This window comes from Mytilus galloprovincialis, chromosome 7, assembly GCF_965363235.1.
Source record: "Mytilus galloprovincialis chromosome 7, xbMytGall1.hap1.1, whole genome shotgun sequence".
Classification (NCBI taxonomy): Eukaryota; Metazoa; Mollusca; class Bivalvia; order Mytilida; family Mytilidae; genus Mytilus; species Mytilus galloprovincialis.
The window spans coordinates 63,718,233-63,745,849 of NC_134844.1; the positions used below are offsets into that span (position 1 = coordinate 63,718,233).

The window sequence follows — 27,617 nt, forward strand, 5'->3', positions numbered from 1 at the left end:
ATGTTATAATAATCTATAGAGCTGTGTTCTGTCATCTTTCAAATTTCCCAGGGTGTAAACACTTTGCTGTAAGGACAATTGTTCATAGTGTTAATAGCCAATTCATGAGTTGCTCGGCTGTAAAAAAGTATGAATGAGTTCAAACCAGCTGACATATATATTACTTATAGTTGAGTTATATAAACTGAAATTATTGGATGCATTCATCTTTATTATTGCCATTGTTAGACAAATAAAAAAAATAAAATTCATGAACAAGAGTTTATTTATTGCAATTAAAAAAAAAAATGCAGACACAGTTGGCACTAAAATCCTTTCTGACCCTGTCTTTTAAATGTGTATACAAAGTTTTGTTAAAATTTACTAGTTCGAATGAAATTTTACAAGTGTAGAGTCTTATAAATGGTGCAAGCTGCTGACAATTATGCTATCAAAACTTAAAATGCAAGTTTTTATTTCTGAGACACTTAATTATTTTGCAATCAGCATCAAAATGAAAATGATGAAGTCAAGCAGCATCCTCTGAGATGGACGTTTAAACTTTGGACCAATTATCAACTTTATGCTTTGTCCAGTAGAGGGTTCTTTATTATATGTTCGAAAGTTGTTGAAAATAAAGAAAACCTATGGAATCATCGTTCACTGAACTAATTGATATCTAATATTTTCTGACAGTTATGGTCATTTTCAAGAAGCTTTAAGGTATAGGTAAAAATATCTCATGTTAACCCCCATATCAAAGTTCTCACCTTTATATGGAAGTAATAATTCATAATGATGTTTTAGTTGTTTTTATATCTGTTGCATCATACACTTCGGTGAATCTGACAAAATTATCCCAAAGGGTGTATATATGTTTGTACCGATCGTTATCTTTATACCGTGTAAATTGTTGTATTCAAAACCATTTCATGGTCTGATTCTTAAAAAGTTAACTTTTTCACAGTAATTACATATATACAATATTCAATTTATTGCTTGTACGAAAGCTTTTCATTTTTCTGAAAAGAAAAATATTTAAATGCACATTCTTAACTTTTTTCTCTCCAACTTTAAAATCAGCAATTTAAATGATTATGAAATGAATAGAAGACGGTGCATGAAATATAAATGTTATAATTATTTTTTTGGAAGAAGTTTTTGCAATTTTTGTGGTTGAGAATATATTATGGCAGATCTAGAGCAATGCATATATTTTAAAATAAGATTTGTGAATTTGAAATAACCAGATTGAATATATACCCGATTCATTTGAAAATTATGAATGCAAATGGTATGGCAAAATTTGTGCAATGAAGGTAATGTATGAATGAGAGGAAATACATTTCAGACACTATATAATATATGGAGTGGTTACTATAATACCTCACTTTAAAAGTTGGTCTATATCAGTATATTGCAGTTACCTCGTTCCTACTTCTGTCTGTCTATCTTTTCAATTTCAGTGGTATTTTTAAAGACCGTGTATAAAATGTACAACTGGCAAATTCAGATTTTCAAATATATTGGTATTTGCATATAAGTATTGAGCTAAATAAGATGATGGAAGCCATATGTCTGTGATGAAATAACAGAATTGTATTTATATGCATGTTAGGAGAAGCATTGACCTCTTTACTCAATAAAGTGATGTATAGATGAAGGATTATTGATTTGGTTAACAGAAAACTAGAAAAACATATCAATTTGATCTGCAAAATGTCGCTAATTGTTTGTGGATCACCAAGTCAATTTATTTAACATGAGAATCAAAATTTTTTTTATCAGGAAATTGATTAGGTAATGTATTAGCAGAGAACAGTACAGTTGTTATCTGAAGAGGCAGAGAAAAATAGATAAATAGGGTGGGAATGAGATAGAAGGATAAATGGAAGGAATAATTAGGGCTTATAGAATTTAGGAAAACTTTTTTATAGCTTTAAAAAAAAAAAAGGGCCAAATTTTAAGACATGACCCCTTCATTCACCCTTGTCTTTTCTTATTTGATGATAGAGCAGGGTAAATCATTGTAAATGGGAGAAATAAGATTTCTAGAATGAAGGAAATATAAAAAAGAAGATGTGGTATGATTAATTTGCCAATGAGACAACTATCCACAAAAGACCAAAATGACACAGACATTAACAACTATAGGTCACCGTACGGCTTGAAAGTCTTTTTGATAGCATCATGATTAAGATAAATTTTAAGACATGACACTTTTTTCACCTTGTCTTTTCTTATTTGATGATCGATGATAGAATACAAATGGTTAGAATGCAAATACAAAAATCAATTAAATTTTATTATTGAGTTGAATTGTAAATAAATAAAGGTAAGATAAATGCTCAGTCATGTTTATATCGTAAAAGTTTCTCTTAATCTTTCAAATTGATAGTGTTTCAATGATCTTTAACATTCACAATATATCAGAATGGAATTCTAAGTCTAGACCATCCTAATTAAGTAAGCAAGTTAAAAGAGAAGTTGATTTGTCAAGTCAATAGGTTATGAGACTTAACAGAATAGACATTTTGAAATAGATGTTTTATTTAAAGTTTTTGGTAGGATTGAATATATGTACATGTATACATGAGAAACAGCCTATCCTGAATCTGAGCATAAGCTACCCTAGTATGACAAATTTTGGGTGACCTTCTTATCAAAATACCATTGTCTTAGTTTTTCTTCCCCTGGTTTTTGTTTTGAGATTAATAGCAGATATAGAAATTACAGATTTATGCTCCTGCCACTTCCTAGCTTGGTGACTTATAATGTTAACCATTGACGTCTCTCTGTTCTTTCATTCAGAAATTCAACAGTTTTCCTGTCCTTCTTTTCTCCATGCATGCATGTGTATATTGCTAATTTATTTAACTACAAGTGATGTATAATTAGTTGATGTTGACACTTGAGCATTGTTGAGCATGAACTACAAATCATTGAATATGGCACAAAGACTGAGGAAATTTTATCCAAACTATATTTGTAGACTTTAAATTTGACAGGTCCAGGTTTAAACTCATGCATGTATACCATGTATACAGCTTCTTTCACAACAGTTGCTTAATTCTAGTTCAGGGACTAAACTAAACACTCGCCCAGTCGCCCAAGGCGACCAGATTTTCAGCTGGGCGAATATATTTAATCATCCTGATCTCCCAGCTGGCGACTGTAAAATATTTTGGAGTGAAACCCATTTCTACCCTTTCCCCGCGATATCAACAAAAACTGTTCCCTAAAGGAAACCTGCTAGTCTTATTAAAGCGTGATAGTAAAATAGAGAGGATTTCTGAAAATCATTATTGTTTAGTGTTTTCTTCCAAACTGTTCAATAAGTATCACAATAGGGATGCCTTCCAGTTAACCTGGGAGTCATTACAAGCCTGTATTGGACGGCAACTTGTCCCTGAATCGCTATTTACAAAATATTTAATGAAAAAGCGAAACACAAAATCTAGTAAATAGATATCCCGATATCTACTTTGATATCAAATCTTTAATAATAAAAACTTATTGAATAATATATTTTGATTAACTCTATTAGAGGATGGCTTGGATTTGAAAGAACATTTAATGATCAAAGAAACAGCCATATTGTCTTAAGGTCAACAGGAAGTTGAAATTGAACTTAATGAAGGGAGACAATTTTGGTAGGAAATAACCTAAAATAAGTATTGTCAAATCTTAGGATATAATGGTGGCAATAATTCAAATACTATAAAAGTACCACACACAACTTTTTCAAGACTCAAAACCTACAAGTAGGATTACACAATATGGCTTTATTAGTATATAAAATGTACACTTAAGTTTTATTTTATTCGTATAAAAAATGGTTGGGCTCCTAAAATTTCAACTGGGCCCCTGAAAAAAATATTTTAGGAGCCCAGGTGGCCCTTGGAGGAAAACAGTTAAGTTTAGTCCCTGTAGTTCTGTATACTAATGTTATGCCATTGATGAACATGTTTAATCACAGTCACATTTCCCTCTATCAGCAGTCAATTTGTTTACAGTGAAACCTGATTAAACTGAACCCTGAACAAACCGGAAACCTGTCTAATCCAAACTTGTTCTGAGGACCAATCATATCACATTTTATGCATTGTGAACCTGATGCAACAGAATACCTGCCAAAACCGAACAACATCTCATGTCCGGAAAGGGTGTGGTTTAGTCAGGTTTTACTGTATTTTGTATGTTATTTTTCAGACTGGTTCTGGTAAGACCTACACTATGGGTACAGGGTTTGTTTATTTTGTATGTTATTTTTCAGACTGGTTCTGGTAAGACCTACACTATGGGTACCGGGTTTGATGTCAACCATATTGAGGAAGAGATTGGTATTGTACCCAGAGCTGTTGACCATCTGTTTAAGGGTATTGCTGAGCGTCAAACAGAGGCCATAGAGAATAACCAACCTCCTCCAGACTTTAAGATTACAGCACAGTTTATCGAGGTATGAGGAAAATATATGTTGATATATTAACTCATTACATTGGAATCTCAGTGGCCGAGTGGTCGGAGTTGTTCATCTAGAGTGTTCATGCATTTATGATTGAAAACTACTTATAATAGAGAAGATAGAATACGGGATAACTAGTCATGACACAAAATCAGTTTAAGCACATCAAAAAACATAAAAATCAAGTAAACAGGCTTCTTATTACTGATCTTCATCTCAAACATGTCAAAGTCACATATACCATAATATTATTAATTCGTATATTTTAACAAATTTGATTCGTTTAGGGATAGTCACATGTTAAACTATATTTTCGAAGGTAGAGAGAAAACGGCGGATAGCAAAAAGCATATTGACCGGCAAAAAGCATATTGCACGGTTATTTTTAGAATATCTAAAAACCGATATACTTTGTGACGTCATGTAATGAATTTCAGGATATTGTTTAACGTTTTGAAACAAATGATATCTGTGATCGATTATTTGACGAAAAAAAATCTTCAAATACATAAGATGTCCAAAAAAAAAAGTAAATGAAATAACAACTAATATGTTGTTATTGTCAAGGAGACAATGTAATATCTATAAAGTTCCAACAAACCTAAATGATGATTTTGATACAAACATGGTCGGAAATTAATAATATAACAAATATAGCCTTTGTATGAGGTCAATACAGGATATATCGACCCAAAGAAATATATCGACCTCGGACTTCGTCCTCAGTCAATATACTTCTTTCAGGTCAATATATCCTTGTATCGACCTCATGCAAAGGCTATATTTGTATAATGTCAACTTTTTGTAGATGTGTTTTCAAAATGTAATATCTGACACATGTGACATCAAATGAAAAAGTGATCATAGATTTTGAGTATTATTTAAGCCTTTGTTTAACAATGTTTAATGTATTTTAACATAATTGAGTCTATTCAACATAATTAAGTGCCATTTAATGAAGGAAATGAGAAGTTGATGGATTGTCCTCTGCTATGTTGGGATCATGACAGACTGGTCTGTGGTCTTGGCCAATCAGTGCCAACGAACTTGCAACTTTTAAACCTACAAAACACATTGCAATTTCATTTATAACATGCATATGACACATACAAGTTTTAGTAAACCAATGCACTTAAATTCTATCATTAAATGTAATCCATTATAGATTTGTCTGGAATATAATTTTGCCAGCAACTTTATATGTAAATTGTCTTTATATTGACTTTATCTAAACTATTCTATTTTGATTTTCCAGCTTTATAATGAAGAAATCCTAGACTTATTAGACACGACAAGAGACCCTGATTCAAGGGTAGGTGTTCCCATTAGTGGTCAGTTAGTGGTCAGTTGATACAGCTGCTAGCTAAGTAGAAATGTATTGATTTGGTCATTTGATTGTGAGAGATTTGATGAAAATAGTGCACAATGTTTATTGTCGCAAATAAAATTGATTTTGGAGTCAGTGATAGAATATCGGTTAATAAATGAAAGTGAAGATAAGCATAAGATTAAAATAGAATTATTTTGTCATGAAGTGATGGGAAAAGTCTGGGGACTTGAGTTCAAAATGTCAATTTCCACACATGAAATTTATTTTCACAAGGCTATATATAGAATATTGGTTAATAAATTCAATAAACTCACCATAGATACCAGGACTAAATTTAGTATATATGCAAGACGCACGTTTCGTCTACAAAAGACTCATCAGTGACGCTCGAATCCAAGAAAGTTAAAAAGGCTAAATAAAGTACGAAGTTGAAGAGCATTGAGGACCAAAATTCCTAACAGTTTTGCCAAATACAGCTAAGGTAATCTATGCCTGAGGTAGAAAAGCCTTAGTATTTCAAGTGATGACAAAAAAATTGTTAATAGCATTGGTGTATGATTAAAGAAGGTGGCCATTTATAAGTCATTGCTTCTAAAATTTTGAACAGTTTTGATTTGATTACAAAATGAAATCAACAATGTTGTGCTGCAGAAATGAAGCATCATGGCTAAATACTTTTTATGACCTTTTTGCATTCTGAGAATTAGTCATGATTAACGATTGAAATTGAAAGGTATCTATAGAAGATAATAATAGTTTAATACATGTATTGATTTTTGATTGGTTGCATCAGACTAAAATTTTTGTTGTAAAATTTAAAGCTTCTCTGAATATTGATATATCTTAGTTTTCCAAGCAACTAATTATATTACACATGTACTATAGATAAAAAATAATGTAAGAGCAATTCACTTTAGAAAAAAAATTGAATTGATTGAAACTATTAAGTTGCAATTGAGTATAATTCAGAATTCAGGATTTGCAGGTTTTGTTAAAAACATGTTTATTTTCGATAATCTTTCTTCATCATAGAAGAATACAATATGTCATGATCTATTTGCACATTATATAAAAAAAGTTGTATATATGTATGTTATGTAAAAAATATTGTATATGTATATATTAAAGAAATATTGTATATGTATATATTAAAGAAATATTGTATATTTATTTGATATATGTATATATTATATATGATTAACTATTAAATCTTATTTACTACTATTTTATAGGGTAGAAAGTCTCATATCAAGATCCACGAAGATGCTGCCGGTGGCATATACATGGTTGGCGTCACCACTCAGTCTGTGGGATCTTTAAATGATGTAAGTATATGTGATTTGGGTGATGAGATGAATGGAGTTAAAATAAAGTGCAAAAAGCAGTATAACTCATGGTAAATACCAGAAGAGCCATACTCATGACATATTTACATGGTGATGTATATTCCATATATATGTTTTATCAAGATTTCAATGTACGGTGTTGAGTAAAAGAAGATGTATATATTTAGAAAACAGCAAGCCAGCTACACAAGTAATGAAAGGCATTTTTGGGATAATTATTGTCTTGACAATTCTTCAGTATTAAAAATAAATGCAAAATCTTTGACAGAAAAGGGTGTCTGTCGTTTATGAAATATATACATGGTGATGTTGACAGAAAAAATGTAATGAAAACCTGGCCTCACGGTCATAAAACTTTCGAGCATGATTTTTGTACTCGGACTCGAAAATCAACCAATCAAATTGCTGGATTTCATGTTTCGAGCATGATTTTTGTGCTTCGAGCACTGAGCAAAGTTTTATGCTTTCAAGGCCAGGAATTTGCCAAAGAGACAACAACCTGAGCAAAGAGCAGAACAAACACCTGAAGACAGACTTCGGCTGAGTAGTGAACAATAATGTATACTAGGTCAACTAAATTGATGCCACATTTAACTGTGAAACATATAAATGAACCAATATTTAAATAAAAAACACACAAGAGTAATAACTAAGGCTAGAGGTTCCTCACTTAGGACAGGTTTCGACACAAGTTTGAAAAAGTAATAATTTTGGAATAAATCATGTCATCAAAATGCTACATTAGAAATAAGAAATATATGCAAAACCACTGTTAAAAAAAATTGTCATATTTTCATTTTTCTACAAGTACTCATAGCAGTGGCACAAAAAGTAAAGTGCATGTAATTAGGGATTTTGAAATGTCTCATTCTAACAGTAAATATCTGTTGTATTTTATTTCAGACTATGCAATTGTTACAAAATGGTGCTTTATCACGTGCTACAGCCAGTACTAATATGAATGTACAGTCCTCTAGATCTCACGCTATATTTACATTACATGTAAAACAACATAGGATGGTTCCTAATGAGGTATTTTTAGTATACTGTAAGCTGTCTGAAAACACCTGAGGTCACCCTGTTTTTTTTGTGGGGTTCTTGTTCCTCAATCTTTATTTTCTATTGTGTTGTTTATACTTTCGGTTTTTGCCATGCAATTGTTAGTTTATTTTCAACTTTGAGTGTCCTTTGGTATCTTTCTTCACTATTTTAGACATTGGTTTAAAATTATTGTCAATATTATCAGCTTAAGTAAGTTCAAAGACTGCTTGTGGATTGCAAGTTGTCCTGCAAAAGGTTGGTAGATCTCGGGTCCTCCACCATGATATAGCCAAGGTTGTTGAAAGTTGATGTTAAACAACAACAAACATACATAGGCTGAAATTGATTACAGTTTTTGTTGTAATCTGATGCAGTGAATTATCATAAATATGAATGGTAGGAGAAGTGTGGAAAATGGCAATTCGACAGTAACCCAACGACGCAAAAAACCAAAAGACATGTAGAGGTCAATAAACAGTCTTAAAACAATATACATACAAATGTACAACATGTACAATGTGTCACATGATTCTAAACAAGTTGTGAAAAATGAAACTGAAAATTTGGAGTATCTCCTCTCCAAACCAAATTCCATTGTTGGTAAATCCAATTCAGATGTATCTTTTAAAAGACAAGACTGAAATACACAATTTATCTAATAATCATGATTATAAGAAGCAATCCGGTAATTTTATAAGTTACTGGACCAAAATCATCAGTACATAACATCTTCTGTTTTTATTAGAAAATATTTCAGTATAGACATGATAGATGGATGAAAAAGGACTCCAGCCTAAAGGGGAAAAAATGCCTTTATTCATTTTATTCCCATTGGTTTTGGTTTAGAAAAGTTTGATATTTTCATTATTGGTTTTAAAGTTAAAACTAACATAAAAGAACAAGCAAGGATCAAATAATGTTCGTAAAATTGAATGTTTGTCAAATTTCTAAGCACTTAATTACAATATTTGTTAAACTTTTCAGCCTGAGAATGATGATGATAACGATGAGAAGGAAACAGATTCTACTCAGGGAGAGGTAAATGAGTTCGAGACGTTGACGGCCAAATTTCACTTTGTCGATCTGGCAGGTTCAGAGAGACTTAAAAGAACTGGTGCTACTGGAGACAGAGCCAAAGAAGGCATTTCAATCAATTGTGGATTGGTAATTTTATATTATATGCTTTTATACTGTGAAGTTGGAAAAATTGTAGATGGAAAAGTATATTGATGTTTTCATGAAAAAAAACCACGGAAGAACACTGTCTTCAATAAATTAGGACTATACCATGTCTAATTTTTTTACTTCTTATGACAAAGTTTACAATTTTTTTTTAATGCATTACAAAATGTATGACAAATGATCAAAACTTATAAGAAAAAAAGAAGAAGAAAGAAAAAAAGAAACCTATAAAATATGTAGACTTTGTATGTTGCATGAAGAAAAAAATTGTGAAATTCAAAAATTTATTTAATATTTATTAATTTAACAACAATTATAAAAATCTGCTTCAGTTACTCTAAAGCTGTCTTTTTATACGACCGCAAAATTTGAAAAATTTTTCGTCGTATATTGCTATCACGTTGGCGTCGGCGTCGTCGTCGTCGTCGTCGTCGTCCGAATACTTTTAGTTTTCGCACTCTAACTTTAGTAAAAGTGAATGGAAATCTATGAAATTTTAATACAAGGTTTATGACCACAAAAGGAAGGTTGGTATTGATTTTGGGAGTTTTGGTCCCAACATTTTAGGAATTAGGGGCCAAAAAGGGCCCAAATAAGCATTTTCTTGGTTTTCGCACTATAACTTTAGTTTAAGTGAATAGAAATCTATGAAATTTTGACACAAGGTTTATGACCACAAAAGGAAGGTTGGGATTGATTTTGGGAGTTTTGGTTCCAACAGTTTAGGAATTAAGGGCCAAAAAAGGGTCCAAATAAGCATTATTCTTGGTTTTCGCACAATAACTTTAGTATAAGTAAATAGAAATCAATGAAATTTTAACACAAGGTTTATGACCACAAAAGGAAGGTTGGGATTGATTTTTGGAGTTGAGGTCACAACAGTTTATGAATTAGGGGCCAAAAAGGGGCCCAAATAAGCATTATTTATGGTTTTTGCACCATAACTTTAGTATAAGTAAATAGAAATCTATGAAATTTAAACACAAGGTTTATGACCATAAAAGGAAGGTTGGGTTTGATTTTGGGAGTTTTGATCCTAACAGTTTAGGAATAAGGGGCCCAAAGGGTCCAAAATTGAACTTTGTGTGATTTCATCAAAAATTGAATAATTGGGGTTCTTTGATATGCCGAATCTAACTATGTATGTAGATTCTTAATTTTTGGTCCCGTTTTCAAATTGGTCTACATTAAGGTCCAAAGGGTCCAAAATTAAACTTAGTTTGATTTTAACAAAAATTGAATCCTTGGGGTTCTTTGATATGCTGAATTTAAAAATGTACTTAGATTTTTAATTATTGGCCTAGTTTTCAAGTTGGTCCAAATGGGGGTCCAAAATTAAACTTTGTTTGATTTCATCAAAAATTGAATAAATGGGTTCTTTGATATGCCAAATCTAACTGTGTATGTAGATTCTTAATTTTTGGTCCAGTTTTCAAATTGGTCTACATTAAGGTCCAAAGGGTCCAAAATTAAACTAAGTTTGATTTTAACAAAAATTAAATTCTTGGGCTTATTTGATATGCTTTATCTAAATATGTACTTTGATTTTTGATTATGGGCCCAGTTTTCAAGTTGGTCCAAATCAGGATTCCATATCAAGTATTGTGCAATAGCAAGAAATTTTCAATTGCACAGTATTGCACAATAGCCAGAAATATCTAATTGCACAATATTGTGCAATAGCAATTAATTTTCAATTGGAGTTATCTTTCTTTGTATAGAATAGTAGTTGATAATATACAGTCGACTCTCGTTATGTCGAAGTCAGCCGGACCAGAGAAATATTTCGAGATAAACGTAGTTCGACTCAAACGAATACCGGAAGTTCGACAATCTAAGGGACACAACTCTTGCTTAGCTTGGTAAAGCTAAAATAATTCCGGGTGAATATGGCAAGGGGATCGATATTCTAGTATCAGATCGATGTATTTGTGTAACCGGAGAGCACGAATTTCATTACAAAATTGCTTGTCTCCACCGGGACTCGAACCCGGTACCTCTGTGTTACAAGGCAGCGCGTATACCGACTGAGCTAAAGAAGTACTTCCTTAGCTCAACCGCTTACGGCTGACTAAGTATCTACCAAATGTTTTAAGGGAAGCAATCCCGTCACACTTCCCCCACCTCAAGAGTCATCATACCATTATGACTCTCACACAAACATACCCTAGCTAGAATTCCTCTCTAACTACCGTGGGTTTTTTAGTTGGGCGCCAATGTAACCGGAGAGCACGAATTTCATTACAAAATTGCTTGTCTCCACCGGGACTCGAACCCGGGACCTCTTTGTTACAAGGCAGCGCGTATACCGACTGAGCTAAAGAAGTACTTCCTTAGCTCAACCGCTTACGGCTGACTAAGTATCTACCAAATGTTCTAAGGGAAGCAATCCCGTCACATTTGTATGTCACAGTCTTTAATTATTATAATGACATTTTTTTTTACTTATTCAAATAAAAAAAAAATCCTATGGCTTTTCCAAGAGAGTAATTTCCAATCGATAGTTTCGTTATTCAGGTCGGTTATAGCTGACAAAATTGTTTATTCTCGGATACAAGAGATTTAAGAAAATTTTGATTTCTATTCATTTTGTTTTATCTCACTCTTTCTTTTCAAAAGAAAATATATCAAGTTTAAAAACGCCGTTTGAGTAGTTTTTAGGTGATCATCAACGGAAGCCATAATCTTCACTTTTTACACACCCAAGCTCATTAGTGTAAATCACAAATTAATTGTTTTGTAAACATTATAAATTCCTTTTTCATGAACATTAACAATGTATCACTAATTATTTATAAAAATTCTATAAAAGATAATCTTAGGTAAACACTCATGGAAATAGCATGTCATAAATCGATACAGTGTTCAGTGACCGGAAATTTAATTACACGTGTATTGTCAGATTAACTCTTCAATCCATATTTAAAAATCCCGGAGGTCATGTTTTGACATATATGTATTAGTTCGAGATAAAAAATGAATTTTGAATGCTTTTGTTAACCTTGGGACCGTAAATTTAGTTCGACTCAACCGTAATTTCGACTCATCCAATTTCGACTCATCAGGAGTCGAATTACATATTTTTGTATGGAATAAAGTTCGGGACCACGTGAAAACTTCGACTCATCCGAAATTTCGAGTCAACCGAGTTCGAGACAACGAGAGTTAACTGTATGTTGGAAATTTGCCAGACATGACTATGATGTCATTTTCTATTTTTATTTGCCAATAACTTTATGTAAATAACTTCATTGGAAATTTGCCAATATAAAATGTTGCTGATGAAGCTTTTTTTCCTTATCTTATCTAAAATGTTTTTAGATAATGTATGTTGGACATTTGTCAGACATGACTATGATGTCATTTTCTATTTTTATTTGCCAATAACTTTATGTAAATAACTTCATTGGAAATTCGCCAATATAAAATGTTGCTGATGAAGTTTTTTTTATTGTTTTATACAATAAACAATGTATATTCACTTTTACTACCAACCAATCTTCACCATTCAGTGATAACAAGCACTTTTTTTTTACATTTTAATATTTTATGATGTATTTAAAAGAGTAGTTATTGTTGCAAACTCCATTAGAAATTTGAATTGATATCAGTTTTGGAAAAAGGGAAACGGGGATGTGAAAAAAAAAGGGGGGGGGGTTTAAATTTTTCTCATTTCAGATTTCATAAATAAAAAGAAAATTTCTTCAAACATTTTTTTGAGAGGATTAATATTCAACAGCATAGTGAATTGCTCAAAGGCAAAAAAAACCTTTTAAGTTCATTAGACCACATTCATTCTGTGTCAGAAACCTATGCTGTGTCAACTATTTAATTTTAGATTTAAAAAGTTTGAAGAAGAAATCTTTAATTGATTTGTAAAATCTTGACATTTGTTTTGTGTAAAAAAAAACCATGTAATGTCAAAAATTTGATCACAATCCAAATTCAGAGCTGTATCACGCTTGAATGTTTTGTCCATACTTGCCCCAACTGTTCAGGGTTCGACCTCTGCGGTCGTATAAAGCTGTGCCCTGCGGAGCACCTGGTTTTTTTTTTTTATGGTTTATGGAAAAAACTCATAAATTATGTCTTCTAAAAATCCTTGGAATTGAATGTTGCCCAAAACGAATACTCTGGAAATTCATGGTATTAAATGATGATTGAATGATTGCAAATCCTTTAGGAATTGGTTTCCTGCTATTGGAAGTTTTCATTGTATTTTTGCATGTTTTATGAAGATCCATGTATTTTTCAGCTTGCATTAGGAAATGTGATATCTGCTCTTGGAGATATGTCCAAGAAATCTACTCATGTCCCTTATAGGGACTCTAAATTAACCAGACTACTTCAAGACTCCTTAGGAGGAAATAGGTATGTTATTTAACTATAAAATATGAAATAATTAAAAGGTGTATTTTATCAGACAGCTGCATTGAACATGTTGAAATGGACTTTTTATTCAGAAAACTTTGAGTATTGAAATTAAAATTAAAATTTGTGCAAAGAAATCATTCAAAATTATTGCATGGTTTAAAAAAGACATAGTTAAATTCCTTTGGTGTGTGAAAAGCTAATCATTGCAAAAAAAAAAAAAGAGAATAAGTTATATTTGGATATATTTCACATGAATTTAATGGTTTAAATATATATCAGATGAGATTTGCCTGATGCGTTACACATCAATTTCATTTTATTTTGAGTTTGCAAAAAATATCTGTGTGGTACTGTCAGTAAATATAATATTGGGAATAAAAAGAGAAGTTGGGTATACATCAATGAAAGCAACCCAACAACACAAAGAGATCTAGTTGTATTGGTATGCATCAATGAGAGAAACTCGACAACACAAAATACTCAGACATCTAGAGATCAGCATTTGGTTCATGTGTAGACTTAAATCATAGGTTTTGTACATGTGTAGAATACCAAAATGTGCACATATGTTTTAGATGTAGCATCATAACATATGTGTTTTTACACACTTATTTATGAAAGGTTATTCAGAGTCAAATGAATTATAGTATAACTAATCGCCGTATTTGAATATAAAAAAATAAGACAACGCGTGACCGAACGACGCATGGATTAAACGAGTGCGCAGCACGAGTTTAATCCATAGCGGCGTTCGGTCACAAGTTGTCTTATTTTTGATATTCAAATACGGCGATTAGTTATACTTTTTATTACATTCATGTACATTGTCAAATGGCTTTTTTTTATGAAATTAATGTAGAAAATGTAAGGGACTATATGTTTTTCCTACGCATTTACAATTTGTTTTGATTCGACGTTATCGACGTCTTGACAACGCCTATTGTTGTATGACGTCAGAGAGTGAAATAACCACGTTTATTTCACATGTGAAATTATCGGTTTTTATTTAACTGGGAAATCAATGTAATTTATTGCAACCAATGTAATAAATTAGATTATTTTGATAGCACATGTTGAGGTTCACCTAATTGCTGCAGAATGTTTAACCATGTTAATTTACATGTAATTGATTTGTTTTTTCAGTCGGACCTTAATGATTGCCTGTATATCACCTTCTGATAGAGACTTTATAGAAACATTAAATACATTAAAATATGCTAATCGTGCACGTAATATAAAGAACAAAGTAATAGCCAACCAGGACAAAGCCAGTAAACAGTTAGCAATATTACGGACAGAAATTACACAGTTACAGCTAGAATTATTAGAATATAAAACGGTAGGTATTGCAGAATTTTCTAGGTTTAATAAATTGAATAAAGTTATAATTATATGTTTGTGAATACAGTGAGACAGAAATAGTTTTTGACACCATAATGTTATTTACAGTGTACGGTCAAGATTACTAGTTTTGTTTGTCTGATAGGTCAAATGTTTGATTACTGTAAACCAACTTATTTTCACACCATAATGTAATTTATAGATTCAAGATTACTAGTTTTGTTTGTCTGATAGGTCAAATGTTTGATTACTGTAAACCAACTTATTTTCGCGAGCGATTTATTTCCGCGACTTTCACAAGTAAAAAACGTTCGCGAATATAAATCGTCGCAAATATGTTAAACTTGGATTATTTCTTAGTTAACTTTCTCAGGTAAATTTGAGAAATCGCAAAATTTAATCGCCGTGAAATGGACTAAAAATGGCTAAACGCAAAATAAAGTATCCGTGAAAATAAGTTGGTTTACAGTATTAGATTTATTGTACAGAAAATACATCTGGTCAGCATTGTATTGCACCCCAAAAATCATCAATCAGAACAGTTTAAGAGTCAAAATAAAAATAACACAAGGTTTATTCCTATTAGGTTTCAGAGTTATTCAATAATAGTTTCTGTAATATACTAGTACATAAGGAAAACTACTTGCAAAGCGAATTGAAAAGACATACAAACACTTAGAAAATTAAACTTTATATAAGTCAAGGAAATTAAGAAAGAAAAAAATGATACAAAAGATTGTTATGCTTGTTTTTTTTTAACCAAACCATGAATAAACTTATTTTCTATTGATTCTTTTATTTAGGAACTTGCTTCATAAAAATTTTATGATGTTGCGTATGTTTTAATTTCAGGGTAAACGGACTGTTGACTCTGATGGTGTAGAAACAGTCAATGATATGATTCTAGAGAACACCATGTTACAGACAGAAAATGATAAATTACGTCAGAGACTTAAAGCTTTAAATGAAGTGATTGATTCACTCAAAACACAAAATACTCAGTTAATAGCAGAAAAAGCTGCTTTAGGCATTACAAATATTTCTGGTAGGTATTGCAGATTCTTTACTGCATCTGCAGATATTATCTGTATATTAAAACATTTCTAATCAAAATTAAATCAATCATGAATAACAAAAATACAATCCATAATGCTTTAGATAGTAAAATGTTTGACTAACTTTATAAAAATAAGAAGATGTGGTATGATTGCCACCGAGACATCTATCCACCAAAGTTCAAATGATATAGATGAAAGCAATTAAAAGCAACCTTTTCTGCCTTTAACAAAAATATTTATGAAAAAATAAATATGACAGATATGAACTGACCATAACCAACAAATTGCAGTCTACTGACTTCTGAACAGACTCATAAAGAATGAAGTGGGGTTAAAAAAATGTGTGAGTGCTCAATCTTAACTATAAGTTAAAGAATTGCCTTCAATATTGAGCAAAACCCATACAGTATATAATAAACCATAGAATGCTCTAGATCTTACATGATAAAATATGACACAAGAAACCAGTGGCATGATTTGTGACGAAAATATCAGCTAAAACAAATTTGACAAATTGCAACCAAGGACATCCACTGAATTATAGATTTTGAATAGGCATATACAAAAAGGGCTGGGAGAAAATATATTTGTGATTGCACATTCCCACCCAGTAACATGAGAAGCACTGCAACAGGCCTTGGACAATAGTAAAAAAAAGTTCTTATTCTTAAATTTTGTGGTTTTCTTTTGACAGAGGATGCTAGAGCTGGAGAAGTCACCAAAATGATAGAAAATTATATCCAGGAAATAGAAGATTTAAGGTATGTACAATTGAAGGAGAAGTTATCAAAATGATTGAAAATTATATCCAGGAAATAGAAGATTTAAGGTATGTACAATTGAAGGAGAAGTTACCAAAATGATTGAAAATTATATCCAGGAAATAGAAGATTTAAGGTATGTACAATTGAAGGAGAAGTTACCAAAGTGATTGAAAATTATATCCAGGAAATAGATTTAAGGTATGTACAATTGAAGGAGAAGTCACCAAAATTATTGAAAATTATATCCAGGAAATGGAAGATTTAAGGTATGTACAATTGAAGGAGAAGTCACCAAAATGATTGAAAATTATATCCAGGAAATAGAAGATTTAAGGTATGTACAATTGAAGGAGAAGTTACCAAAATGATTGAAAATTATATCCAGGAAATAGAAGATTTCAGGTTTGTACAATTGAAGGAGAAGTTATCAAAATTATTGAAAATTATATCCAGGAAATAGAAGATTTAAGGTATTAGAAGGACAAAAACATAATCTGTATTTGTTATCGAGCGTTAAATTGTTATTGGTTCAATTTTATGTCTTAAATCATATGATAAAAAGAAAAAAGGGACAGACAATCAAGCACTATTTAAGAAATTACAAATCATAGCTTTCCTGAAATTTTGGTTTCAAGTTTCATATAAGAATGTTTAACTATTTGATAAATTTTCAAATTTATCACTCATTAACTTCCTGTTAACCAAGCACTTGTACAATTTTACACACAATGGAATAGAGAATGGAAACCGGAATGTTCAAGAGACAACAACTTAATCAAAGAGCAGAAAATTGTCAAAGGCCTCTAATTGGCCTTCAACACAGTGAGAAAATCTAGTTTATCAAAATGGAGACCACACTTAACTTTTAAAACATACAAATACACTAAAATAAAAAAAAGAACACAAGACTAACAAAGGCTAGAGGTTCTGAGTTGGCGTTGTTTGAAATTTAAGTCACATTTTTCTCAAGAACTGGGATTCTGAGTCCTGACCTTTCTTAAATTTGTTACCAAGCTTCATGTGAAACAGTTATACTTTTAGAAAATGAAAAAAAATCTTTGTTGAACATTTAAATTTGTGGTTAATATTTACCCAGGAAATCCACAGAAATAAGTTTCCAATGAATACTGATGAACACAGAAACTTTTATGCAAATATATATTCATTTCCATCAACTTTTGTTTATAGGTCCAAATTAGTAGAATCAGAAGCTATGGCTTTACAATTAAAGAAGAGAAATACTCCAGTGCGAATGTCAGCCATGAGTCCAATGATGTCCCCTATTAGTATGGCCAGTAGTTTGGACATATGTGGATCACCGGCCGCTATGGGAAGTTCTGTTCTCCTCGATGCCAAGAAAGACCTGAAAAAATTAAAGAAAATGAAAAAGAGTAAAGTGTCTAGAAGTCTTAGGTATGAATATATTTTTTGACTCTTTTTACAGCTAATGTTAGAAGGTATACAATTGTTAAAATAAAAATAAGAAGATATAATATGATTGCCTATGGGACAACTCTTCACAAGAGATTAATTGACACAAAAAATAACAACTATAGTCAGCTGGAAGCACCCTTTTCACAGCCCAAAGGTTTCAAGAGAATGAAAATTATATTGTTCGTTTTTTTTTCAAAAACATAAACACAAATATTCAAAACATCCCAGCAAAATATAAATAATGTTAGACATAGAATATTACAATGATTTATTAATTATATATTTTTTTAATTTTCAGTGAGAAAGAGAATGTGAGTGATAATGAGAAGGAGCAAAATGAAGCAGAGGCTGACCAAGAAATGAAAGAAGAGGTAAATGGAGAAAATGAAGAAATGATGGGAGAAGAAGAAGTTGAAGAGGTATACATTTTTAGTAAAATAATTAGGAGATAACTGTATTGTATTTTAAGCTCCGACAGCATCAATTTGGGATTTGATGGTCGCAAATTAAGTTTACTGGCGATGCGTTAGCGGAGACAGTAAACGGGTATTTGTGACCATCAAATCCCCAATTGATGCCGTCGGAGCTTAAAATACAAAATTTTTATCTCCATTCTAATGAAACTGACAGAAAACAACGCTTAAACATGTATTTAAAATCTGTCATATGCCGTCGGAGCTTGTGCATACTCCTATAGCATCAATTGTAAAGTGACGTTATCCAATCAAAATGAACGTTACAAACGTTGCTGCATTAGAATTCCAAATATACAAATTGAAAGCTGTTTTATTTGCATGAAATGGCTGAATGAAGGACATTTTGTATGAAGTATGGAAGCACAAAAGAATCATTGAATTCTTTTAATTCTTGAATAAAATAGAACAATCAAATCATAGATTAAAAAAACAAAGAAGCTTGCAATTCTGAATTCAAAAATGGCATTGAACAAACTAGATCAGTCTTTTAGGTGTGGCACCTGCAAACATGTTTAACCCTGTCACAATCTGTATGTTCCTGTCCCAAGTCAGGAGCCTACAATTGTCATTTCGGGTCCTTTTATAGCTGACTATGTGAAATGGGTATTGCTCATTGTTGAAGGCTGTACAGTCCCCTATAGTTGTTAGTTTCTATGTGATTTGGTTTCTGGTTGAGATTTTCTTCCTATTTCAATTTAAAAATATTATCCTATTTACAAAGTTAACATTCCATACTCAAAACAATTTCTTGTTTCCATGACAACAGATGGATGAAGAGGATGACGATGATGAAGAATTGGAGGACTTAGATGACAGTTCAGATGATTCGGATTCAGAAGATAAAGGTAAAAGATTAATAGAAAATAGAAATTTAAGGAATTTGAAATATTTTATTACATGTTAAAATAAATTCTTTCTTTTTAACCAAATTTTTTTTTAAATGTATTAAAAAGTAAATTGAAGTAGGGAGTTGTTTTAGTGGATGTTTTTCAATTCAGCAAGCAGTAAACTTACACTACAACAAAAGTTAATTATGTCAATACCAGCTGTCCATCAATGGCAGCCCTGTATTTTGTCACTGCCAATCATTTAAGTGGAATTTGTCATTACATGTATATGTTGTGTACAAGATGTTAGTTTGTACAAATTATAATTTTTATTTAAAAATTTATTGTGGAAAAACATAAATTATGTAAAAAAAAAGAAGAAAAAAATGTAATCTAAGATGAAAAAAAAGCAGATTACAAAAAGAAACATTGTATGAAATTTAAAAAAAAAGCAGTTCATACAAAAAGAAAGCTCTTTTCTTGAATGACTTAAGTATATAAACAAATATTTGTTAAAAGAATGAAGAATCTGTGTTAAATAACATGACAAGGAATTATTTTGCATACAGTGTTAGAATAATACCAATTTTCTTACATTGTATAGTGGAGATGTTTTTGGATTATTGGTTATATTGGGCAGGTACTTTAGTGTTGTACCCCATCAGTGTGTTTATTATTTGACCTCTAATGTCTTTTATGCATGACTTTTGTTTTAGATGTATATTTTTCTTCTTTTTTTTTACCATTTTATTTTTGTATATATATTATATATAGCCTATTGTTATTACTCTTTTATATTTTATTTGTTGATATACATGTACATATAAAATAGACAGTCACCATTTTGTAGATTTTTTATTTTTTCCAAAGCATGAAAAAAACCCAGCTTTTTTGTAAATTCAGAAATTTTTGCATGCATTTATTATTGACCAAGAAATTTATTATTCACCAAGAAAGCAAAATTAATTACTACAATTTTATTGATCATGTTGATTGTAACAAATAATTCTGTCAGAATTTAAAATACAAGTTTCTCAAAATTTTTGTGGAAACCTGTTCTTTTGCAATTTTTGCAACATTAAAAACATGGCAAAAGTTTCTAAATTAAGTGACCTCAGTGCCCTGTTGACTACATTTGAATCACATGAATTGAGTGGGGTACACATCTTTGAAAAACAACTGGACAACACAATATTACCATAAGATTAGAGACATCCTAATCATTGTTTGTTCCTCTAGAAAAGACAATTGTACACCGTTTGTCAAGCCTTAAGTATATAGTCAAAAGGTAAAATAACTCATATAAAATAGCACTGACTGCAAAAGGTCCATTCACACAAAATTCTTTTAATTTATTAAAAAAAAAATACAACAAAAAACAAAAAAACTACAACCTTAACATAGAAAAAAACTTCTGAAATTCCTGACCTAAGCAAGGTATATAAAATGTGTGTTTTCTTGGGTTATGACTAAGATACAATAGATATAGGGAGATGTGGTGTGAGTGCCAATGAGACAACTCTCCATCAAAATAACAATTTATAAAAGTAAACCATTTATATAGGTCAATGTACGGTCTTCAACACGGAGCCTTGGCTCACTCCAAACAACAAGCTATAAAGGGCCCCAAAATTACTAGTGTAAAACCATTCAAACGGGAAAACCAACAGTCTAATCTATATAAAATTTAAAAAAAACGAGAAACGAGAAACACTTATAAATTACATAAACAAACGACAACTACTGTACATCAGATTCCTGACTTAGGACAGGTGCAAACATTTGCAGCAGCCTAGCATTGTTACATAATTCAGAAAGATTTAAAATCTTGAACATGTTCATTAAATTATCATAGCTCAACTGTAGAGAAAGAGCATATGATTTCAAGATTGATACTTCATATTACAATAGAAGTAAAAATTCAGAAGTTAAGTATACTAAAAAAATAAAAAGGTATTTTAATAATAATGAGAATATAATGTAGAAACCACAATTTGATTATTATTTTGATTATGTGTAAAATAAACAACATGATATTCACTGTACTATTTAATCTTTGTTCAAGATTCAGACAATATACATGAAGATCTTGCTGAGCTGACTTGTGAGATCTCCATCAAACAGAAGCTTGTCGAAGAACTTGAGCAATCACAGAAGAGACTCCACTCTGTGAGGCAGCAGTACGAAGACAAGGTGGTCCAGTTGATGGAGAAAATTAAATCTATAGAAATGGAGAGAGATACTATTCTATCCAATATTGGTAAGATCTTCAGGAAGTTGTGTGTTGTGTGGTATTTGTTAAATAGCTTACTATTCTATCCAATATTGGTAAGATCTTCAGGAAGTTGTGTGTTGTGTGGTATTTGTTAAGGAAGCTGGCTTGTCATATTTTGGATTTTTTGTCAGATTTTCGGAATCCTCTGGTTTTATCCATTTGAATGCCTTGAAAAAATTTGCCCGGTGACCCCCATTTTTCTTTTTGAAATTCTTTAACATGTAAAATGATAAGCCATCTGTAAAAGTTTTATAAAATTTTAATTACTTTTTAACAGTTTTTGAACTTTAATTGGTCAATGATAAAGCTATGAAAAGCCAAGAGAGAATATTTTCCCGCCAAAATTTCAATGGCTCATATCTCGAAAACAAGCACGGTGACCTATATATTTTTTTGCTCTTTGGATTCCTTTATTAATTCCTTATCAATATAAACTAGTGTTTTGTTAATTACTTTGAAACTGAGAAGCGAACTCCCTTAAACAGCTTACAAAAATTTCATTCTTGTCTTGAGTTATTTTTAAATACTGTAAACAAAGTTTTTCTTGAATACTTTTTTTTGTTTTGAGGCCTTTCTAGATGACTCTTACAATTTTTTTTCACAATGTTTGAAATAAGTGTAGCAGGTTGGTCATAAAAATCACAAAACTCTGCCAAAAAAATAACTACTTACCTGTAAATGTTCTGCATATTAAATAAACAGCTGCACCAGGAGCACATTATATGCTCTCATTGTGCATATTGAAAATGTTGCAAGAATAGAATTAGATATTTGGTGTGCATTTAATCAAAAGTTAATAAATTGGTTCTGTTAAAATGCCTAATATATTTTACATGAATTTATGTTGAATTTCTAAACTTTCTTTCTTGTATGTCTGTATAGACATAAGACATAAAGCTTTATATGCGAAGTCCCTAAATACAAGACAATTAAATTCATCAGTTTGTAGTGCTTTTTGAGCTAATTTCCTAATGCATGTAAAGCAAGACTTTGGTTAGCTTGCTTGCTTTGTTTGCATATTGTACTATTGTAATTGGGATAACATCCCAGTCTGCACCAAAAACTTTTTCAACTACTAGTCCGAAGACCAATATTAAGACATTTTTTCTTATTTGTCCAAACAATGTTTTGCAAAAAACTCACTAGTCCAAAAGAAATTTTACTAGTCTGGGGCATCAGACTAGTGGCTAACCATGCAGACTGACATCCAATCATATATACAGCTCTAACAATGCCTATATACATTGTATGGAGATGTAAATTTTAATAACAAAGCAAGCCAACCAAAGTTTTACTCTACAGGTGTTAGGAAATAAGTTCTAAAATAGATTTTTAGTGTCTATAATAAAATTGAGAATTGAAATGGGGAATATGTCAAAGAAACAACAACCTGATCTAAGAGCAGAAGTCTGCTTAATTAAGTAACAGTTTTGAAATTTATCTTATTGGCACTCTCTGTCTGACTTTTTTGTGTATGGCATATAATCGGCATTAACTAATCAATAAAAGTATTATTCCTATATATCATAAACAGGTTCTATAGAAAGCCAGTCAAGTGATAAAGTCAAGAAAGTCAAAGTAGAATATGATAAAAAGTTGACAGGACTTCAGAATGATCTAAAGAAATTACAGGCTGCCAAGAAAGAACATGCTAAAATGTTGAAAAATCAGTCTCATTATGAAAAACAGCTGAAGACATTACAGCATGAATTAGCTGAGATGAAGAAAACCAAGGTTAGTAGACTTTGTTGAATTAAAAACCACAAAATTCAATATAGATAGTTTATTCTCATAAAACCATGCAAGTACAAAGGTTACAGAGAAGTTAAAAAATAATATACATAAAAATAAAAAATGCATTAAAAATGCATAAAATTCAAAATTTCGGATGAGATAACATATAAAAGAATATATATATAGACTTATATAGTCAAATGTAAAGTTAAAATTGTATAAAGAAATACTTTCTATAAGTATAAATATTGTAAATAAATTATGGTTGTTAAGATGGAGTGAACTAACTATTGATACATCTTATAAAATTGCAGAGGTTTCTTAGTGTCTGGTCTTTTTGAATTAAATAAACAGTTCAAGTGAAATTTGAACATAGATTTGTTCAGTTTGAGTATTGTTCAAGATATTTTCTACAATGTAAAGTTATGTATAAACTACCGTTTATGTGATATCATTTGGATGTCCATTCAAAGTATTTATGAATGCATATGTAAAGCCCTTATTTGCAAGTCCAGCTTCTTCATCTCATACATACTTATTGAAATAGAAAAATATGAACATGTCTCTTGGATGGAAAGAAATGTTAGTTTTTATGATTTTTTTTACTTAAATAAAATGAATATTTGAAAAATATGTATGTCTAAAATTTAAAGGTTCCCAGAGAAAATGCTGTAATTGAGTTTGAATGTGTGGTAATTGCTTCTACAACTTTCATATAAGAAAACTCCACAAAATAAACAAACCTACTTAAATAGCAAATCAATGGACAGACGACTCACATTTATTCCTAGAACATCCCTTTAAAATCTTCATAATTATCTCAAACACACACTCACACATCCTTTCCAAAAAACAAAACACGAAAAGAAGACAACAAAAACGAAACCCCAAAAAAGAAAAGCAATAAAAACCCAGCTCTATTTGTAGACAAACTCACAATTATTCATGGGGCATCCCTAATTTCAAAACTTTTTACTATCTAACAGGTAAAACTAATGAAACAAGTGAAAGAAGAGGCTGATAGAAACAAACAGTCTGAAGCCAGACGTAATAAAGAGGTGGCACAACTAAAGAGAGAACAAATACAGAAAGAAAACAGAATCAGAAATCTAGAGAAAGAGAAGAAACAGAAGGAAACAGTTCTGAAAAGGAAAGTTGAAGAGGTATGGATGAGTTAAGAATTTATGTTAGGCCCTAAATGCCAATTTGTAGAAATCTTTTGTTGTTGGGTAGCTGTATATCAAATATTTCTTTAAATATCAACATTGCATCTAATATTTAGAAGACATGTATTTATATATTGACTTAAATGTGCATGCCACATATTTCAGTAATAAACTTCACAAGTGTTAAAATAAGATGTCGGGTATTCATAAGAACAAAGACCAGCAAAAATAGTAGTTATTTCAATATTACTTTAATGTTTTTTTTCACGTCAAATTTTACTCAACATGGAACATTTCATTGTTCGTTTAAAATATATGTTGGTTCAATGGTTGATTGATAAAAACTAAAAATTAATTAATCAACACTAATTATCTTGGTTGACAGGAATTACAAAAAGAGGTTGTATTTTGTGTGAAGTTTTCACATATTTTTTCTTCATTAAGGGGGCTCACAGGTCTGAATATTTTTTTTTATTTAATATAGGATTTCGCTACATTTTTCTGTAAATGAACTTTATCTTATACTTAATAGAAACATGAAATAAAAAAATGGGGTCACTGTTCATTTATGCTCACAATCTGCCTTCGAAAGAAGCATACATGTTTGTAAAAGTACTTATTTTCTGTTGAACTGATAGCAGAAAAAAAAGTAATATCAAAATAAAAAAAGAACTAAATTACAGAAATTGCTAAAATTTTACAATTATTTGGTTTATGTTAAGCTTATTCGAAAACAACAATAAAATATAGGTCACCGATGAGTTAAAAAAGATATTTCAATTTTAAATGCAAAAAAATGGCATTTTTGCATCAAAGGGAGATAATTTGGAGATTTTCAATGATATCTACATTTTAAAAGTCACCTGGGGCCAATACGAATTGATTTTTTGGAATGATTTTTGTACCATATCATAAATTAACAACTACTAAAGGTATAATTGATAAGATTTGTAATGAAAAATAAATGTTTAATTTTTTTCTGAAAATCTTATACCCGCTAGCCTCCTTAAGACATGAAAGAGCTCACCTTGAACACTTTCAAAAAACTAACAATATACATATAATTATCACATTTTGATTTTTTCAACAGCCAAAAACAAAATGAAATTGCACTGTGTTGTTTCCTTTATATTCTTGCAGGACACAATTAAAATCCTCTGACAAATACTGTATATATGTTCCAGACCATACGAGTATTTGGACCGTACGCGTACGGTCAGACCGTATGAGTATACTCATATGGTCCAGCTGACCATACATGTTTTGGTATCATATGGGTTAAATTAAAAAAAATAAACAATAACCAAAAATTTGTAGCTTTAGTTCTCCAAGATGCTATTTTTACATCAGATGGGTAAGTGAATAAGCGTACAATTGAAATTAAATGTTTGTTTAATTCTATATCTGAATCCCATTTTTGTACTCTCGCTCCAGTTGACACTAACTACCACAAGGAATGTTATGTTTTTTATTAATTTACATTTACATGTTTGCGGTCCATTCATGTTCCTTTGCATATGCATTTTTTTTTTTAAAGTTCACAAATATTATAAAACAATTGTCCTTGTACGTTTTGTTTACATCCGTTAATCTCAATTTCAATGAGCATACTGGCCTTTAATTAATTACTGACATGCTAATTACAGGAGATTAACAGATTAAACTAGCGTGACCTTTTTAAAAAGTTAGAATATTAAGTTTTCATTTCAATATCAATTGAACTTTTTAGATATAAGATTTTTTTATCTGTTATTTACATTTGTATCTGATAAACTTGACCATCTTCTTATTATTAGTTGGACCGTACACGTACGGTCCGACCGTATGCGTATTTTGAAAAAGTATGCATACGGTCCAGACCGTACGCGTATGGTCCAAATACCGGTACTCATACGGTCTAGAACATATACATTTTTCATGGGATACCAATCTTTGTAGATTCTGTATCTATGAATTTAAATGTTCAACAGAGTATAAATTTTCAATTGAAATATTAGCAAACTTTTTAAAACCAAGAAATCAAAAATACTGGAAAAATACAGCTTTTCAACAATGCACTGAAATTAATAACCATGATAATAAACATTGTTGTGTTAAATGAATCTACATAGTATATTTAAGAACTTCAATCTATGAAACCTAACCTCTGTTTGTAGTATATCATTTTATCAAGAAATCATAATAACAAAATCAAATTAATGTTCCTGTCATCGCTGTTTTTAAGTTTTCAAAAGTATCATTTTCATTTTTTTTTTTTTTCAAAACACTTTAATGCTTATGCTTGTATTAACATTATTTCCATAAATATATTCACTTTTCATGTGTGTTCAGTGTCGTTTTCCTACACATTATTATAATTTTCAACTGATGTTTTATATTAATAGAGAACATCAAAACACTTTTGAAAAAAAATGTGATGTTTTGTTTTGAAAAAAATGTTATATATAGTTATTAACACAATTAAATTCCATAGTATTGTACATGGCTGGAGCAATTCAGGTCTTTTAGTTTTGAAAAACTACAATGCAATGGGCTATTCCAGTTAATTTCTGACAGGTGGGGATGGATGGGGAGAATTTTACGTATCAGAAAAAAATATCATGAAAAACTACATATCAGATCTAAAAATTAAGACCTATCAGATGTAGAGTTTCTGTTAATATTGGGTGGATGGGCTTTCATGGGAAAAAATGACCTATCAGAATTTTTTACTGCAAGGATTGTACCAATCAGAATTTTAAATACAATACCAGATAATGCATGATACGTAACTGTCTACATTAAAAAGCACCCCTAAGATCTGACATAGGCATTTTTGTAACCCC

General features: G+C 30.8%; 1 protein-coding gene across 14 annotated transcripts in view; it reads left to right on the forward strand.

Moving 5' to 3' along the window:
- The window catches only part of LOC143083461 (kinesin-like protein KIF21A), a 105,557-nt gene that overhangs the window by 19,861 nt on the left and 58,079 nt on the right, over positions 1-27,617 (forward strand). For 12 of the 14 annotated variants that reach the window (XM_076259717.1, XM_076259727.1, XM_076259726.1 and 9 more), the window contains exons 4-19: positions 4,256-4,438; positions 5,700-5,756; positions 7,007-7,099; positions 8,024-8,152; positions 9,146-9,325; positions 13,599-13,714; positions 14,861-15,056; positions 15,911-16,103; positions 16,811-16,877; positions 18,069-18,293; positions 18,613-18,733; positions 19,557-19,635; positions 20,222-20,257; positions 21,683-21,877; positions 23,427-23,626; positions 24,613-24,789. In XM_076259717.1, the coding sequence (XP_076115832.1) occupies positions 4,256-4,438; positions 5,700-5,756; positions 7,007-7,099; positions 8,024-8,152; positions 9,146-9,325; positions 13,599-13,714; positions 14,861-15,056; positions 15,911-16,103; positions 16,811-16,877; positions 18,069-18,293; positions 18,613-18,733; positions 19,557-19,635; positions 20,222-20,257; positions 21,683-21,877; positions 23,427-23,626; positions 24,613-24,789 (2,247 nt within the window). The remainder of the gene's footprint in view (positions 1-4,255; positions 4,439-5,699; positions 5,757-7,006; positions 7,100-8,023; positions 8,153-9,145; positions 9,326-13,598; positions 13,715-14,860; positions 15,057-15,910; positions 16,104-16,810; positions 16,878-18,068; positions 18,294-18,612; positions 18,734-19,556; positions 19,636-20,221; positions 20,258-21,682; positions 21,878-23,426; positions 23,627-24,612; positions 24,790-27,617) is intronic. The other 2 variants (XM_076259722.1, XM_076259732.1) reach the window with 1 other exon arrangement.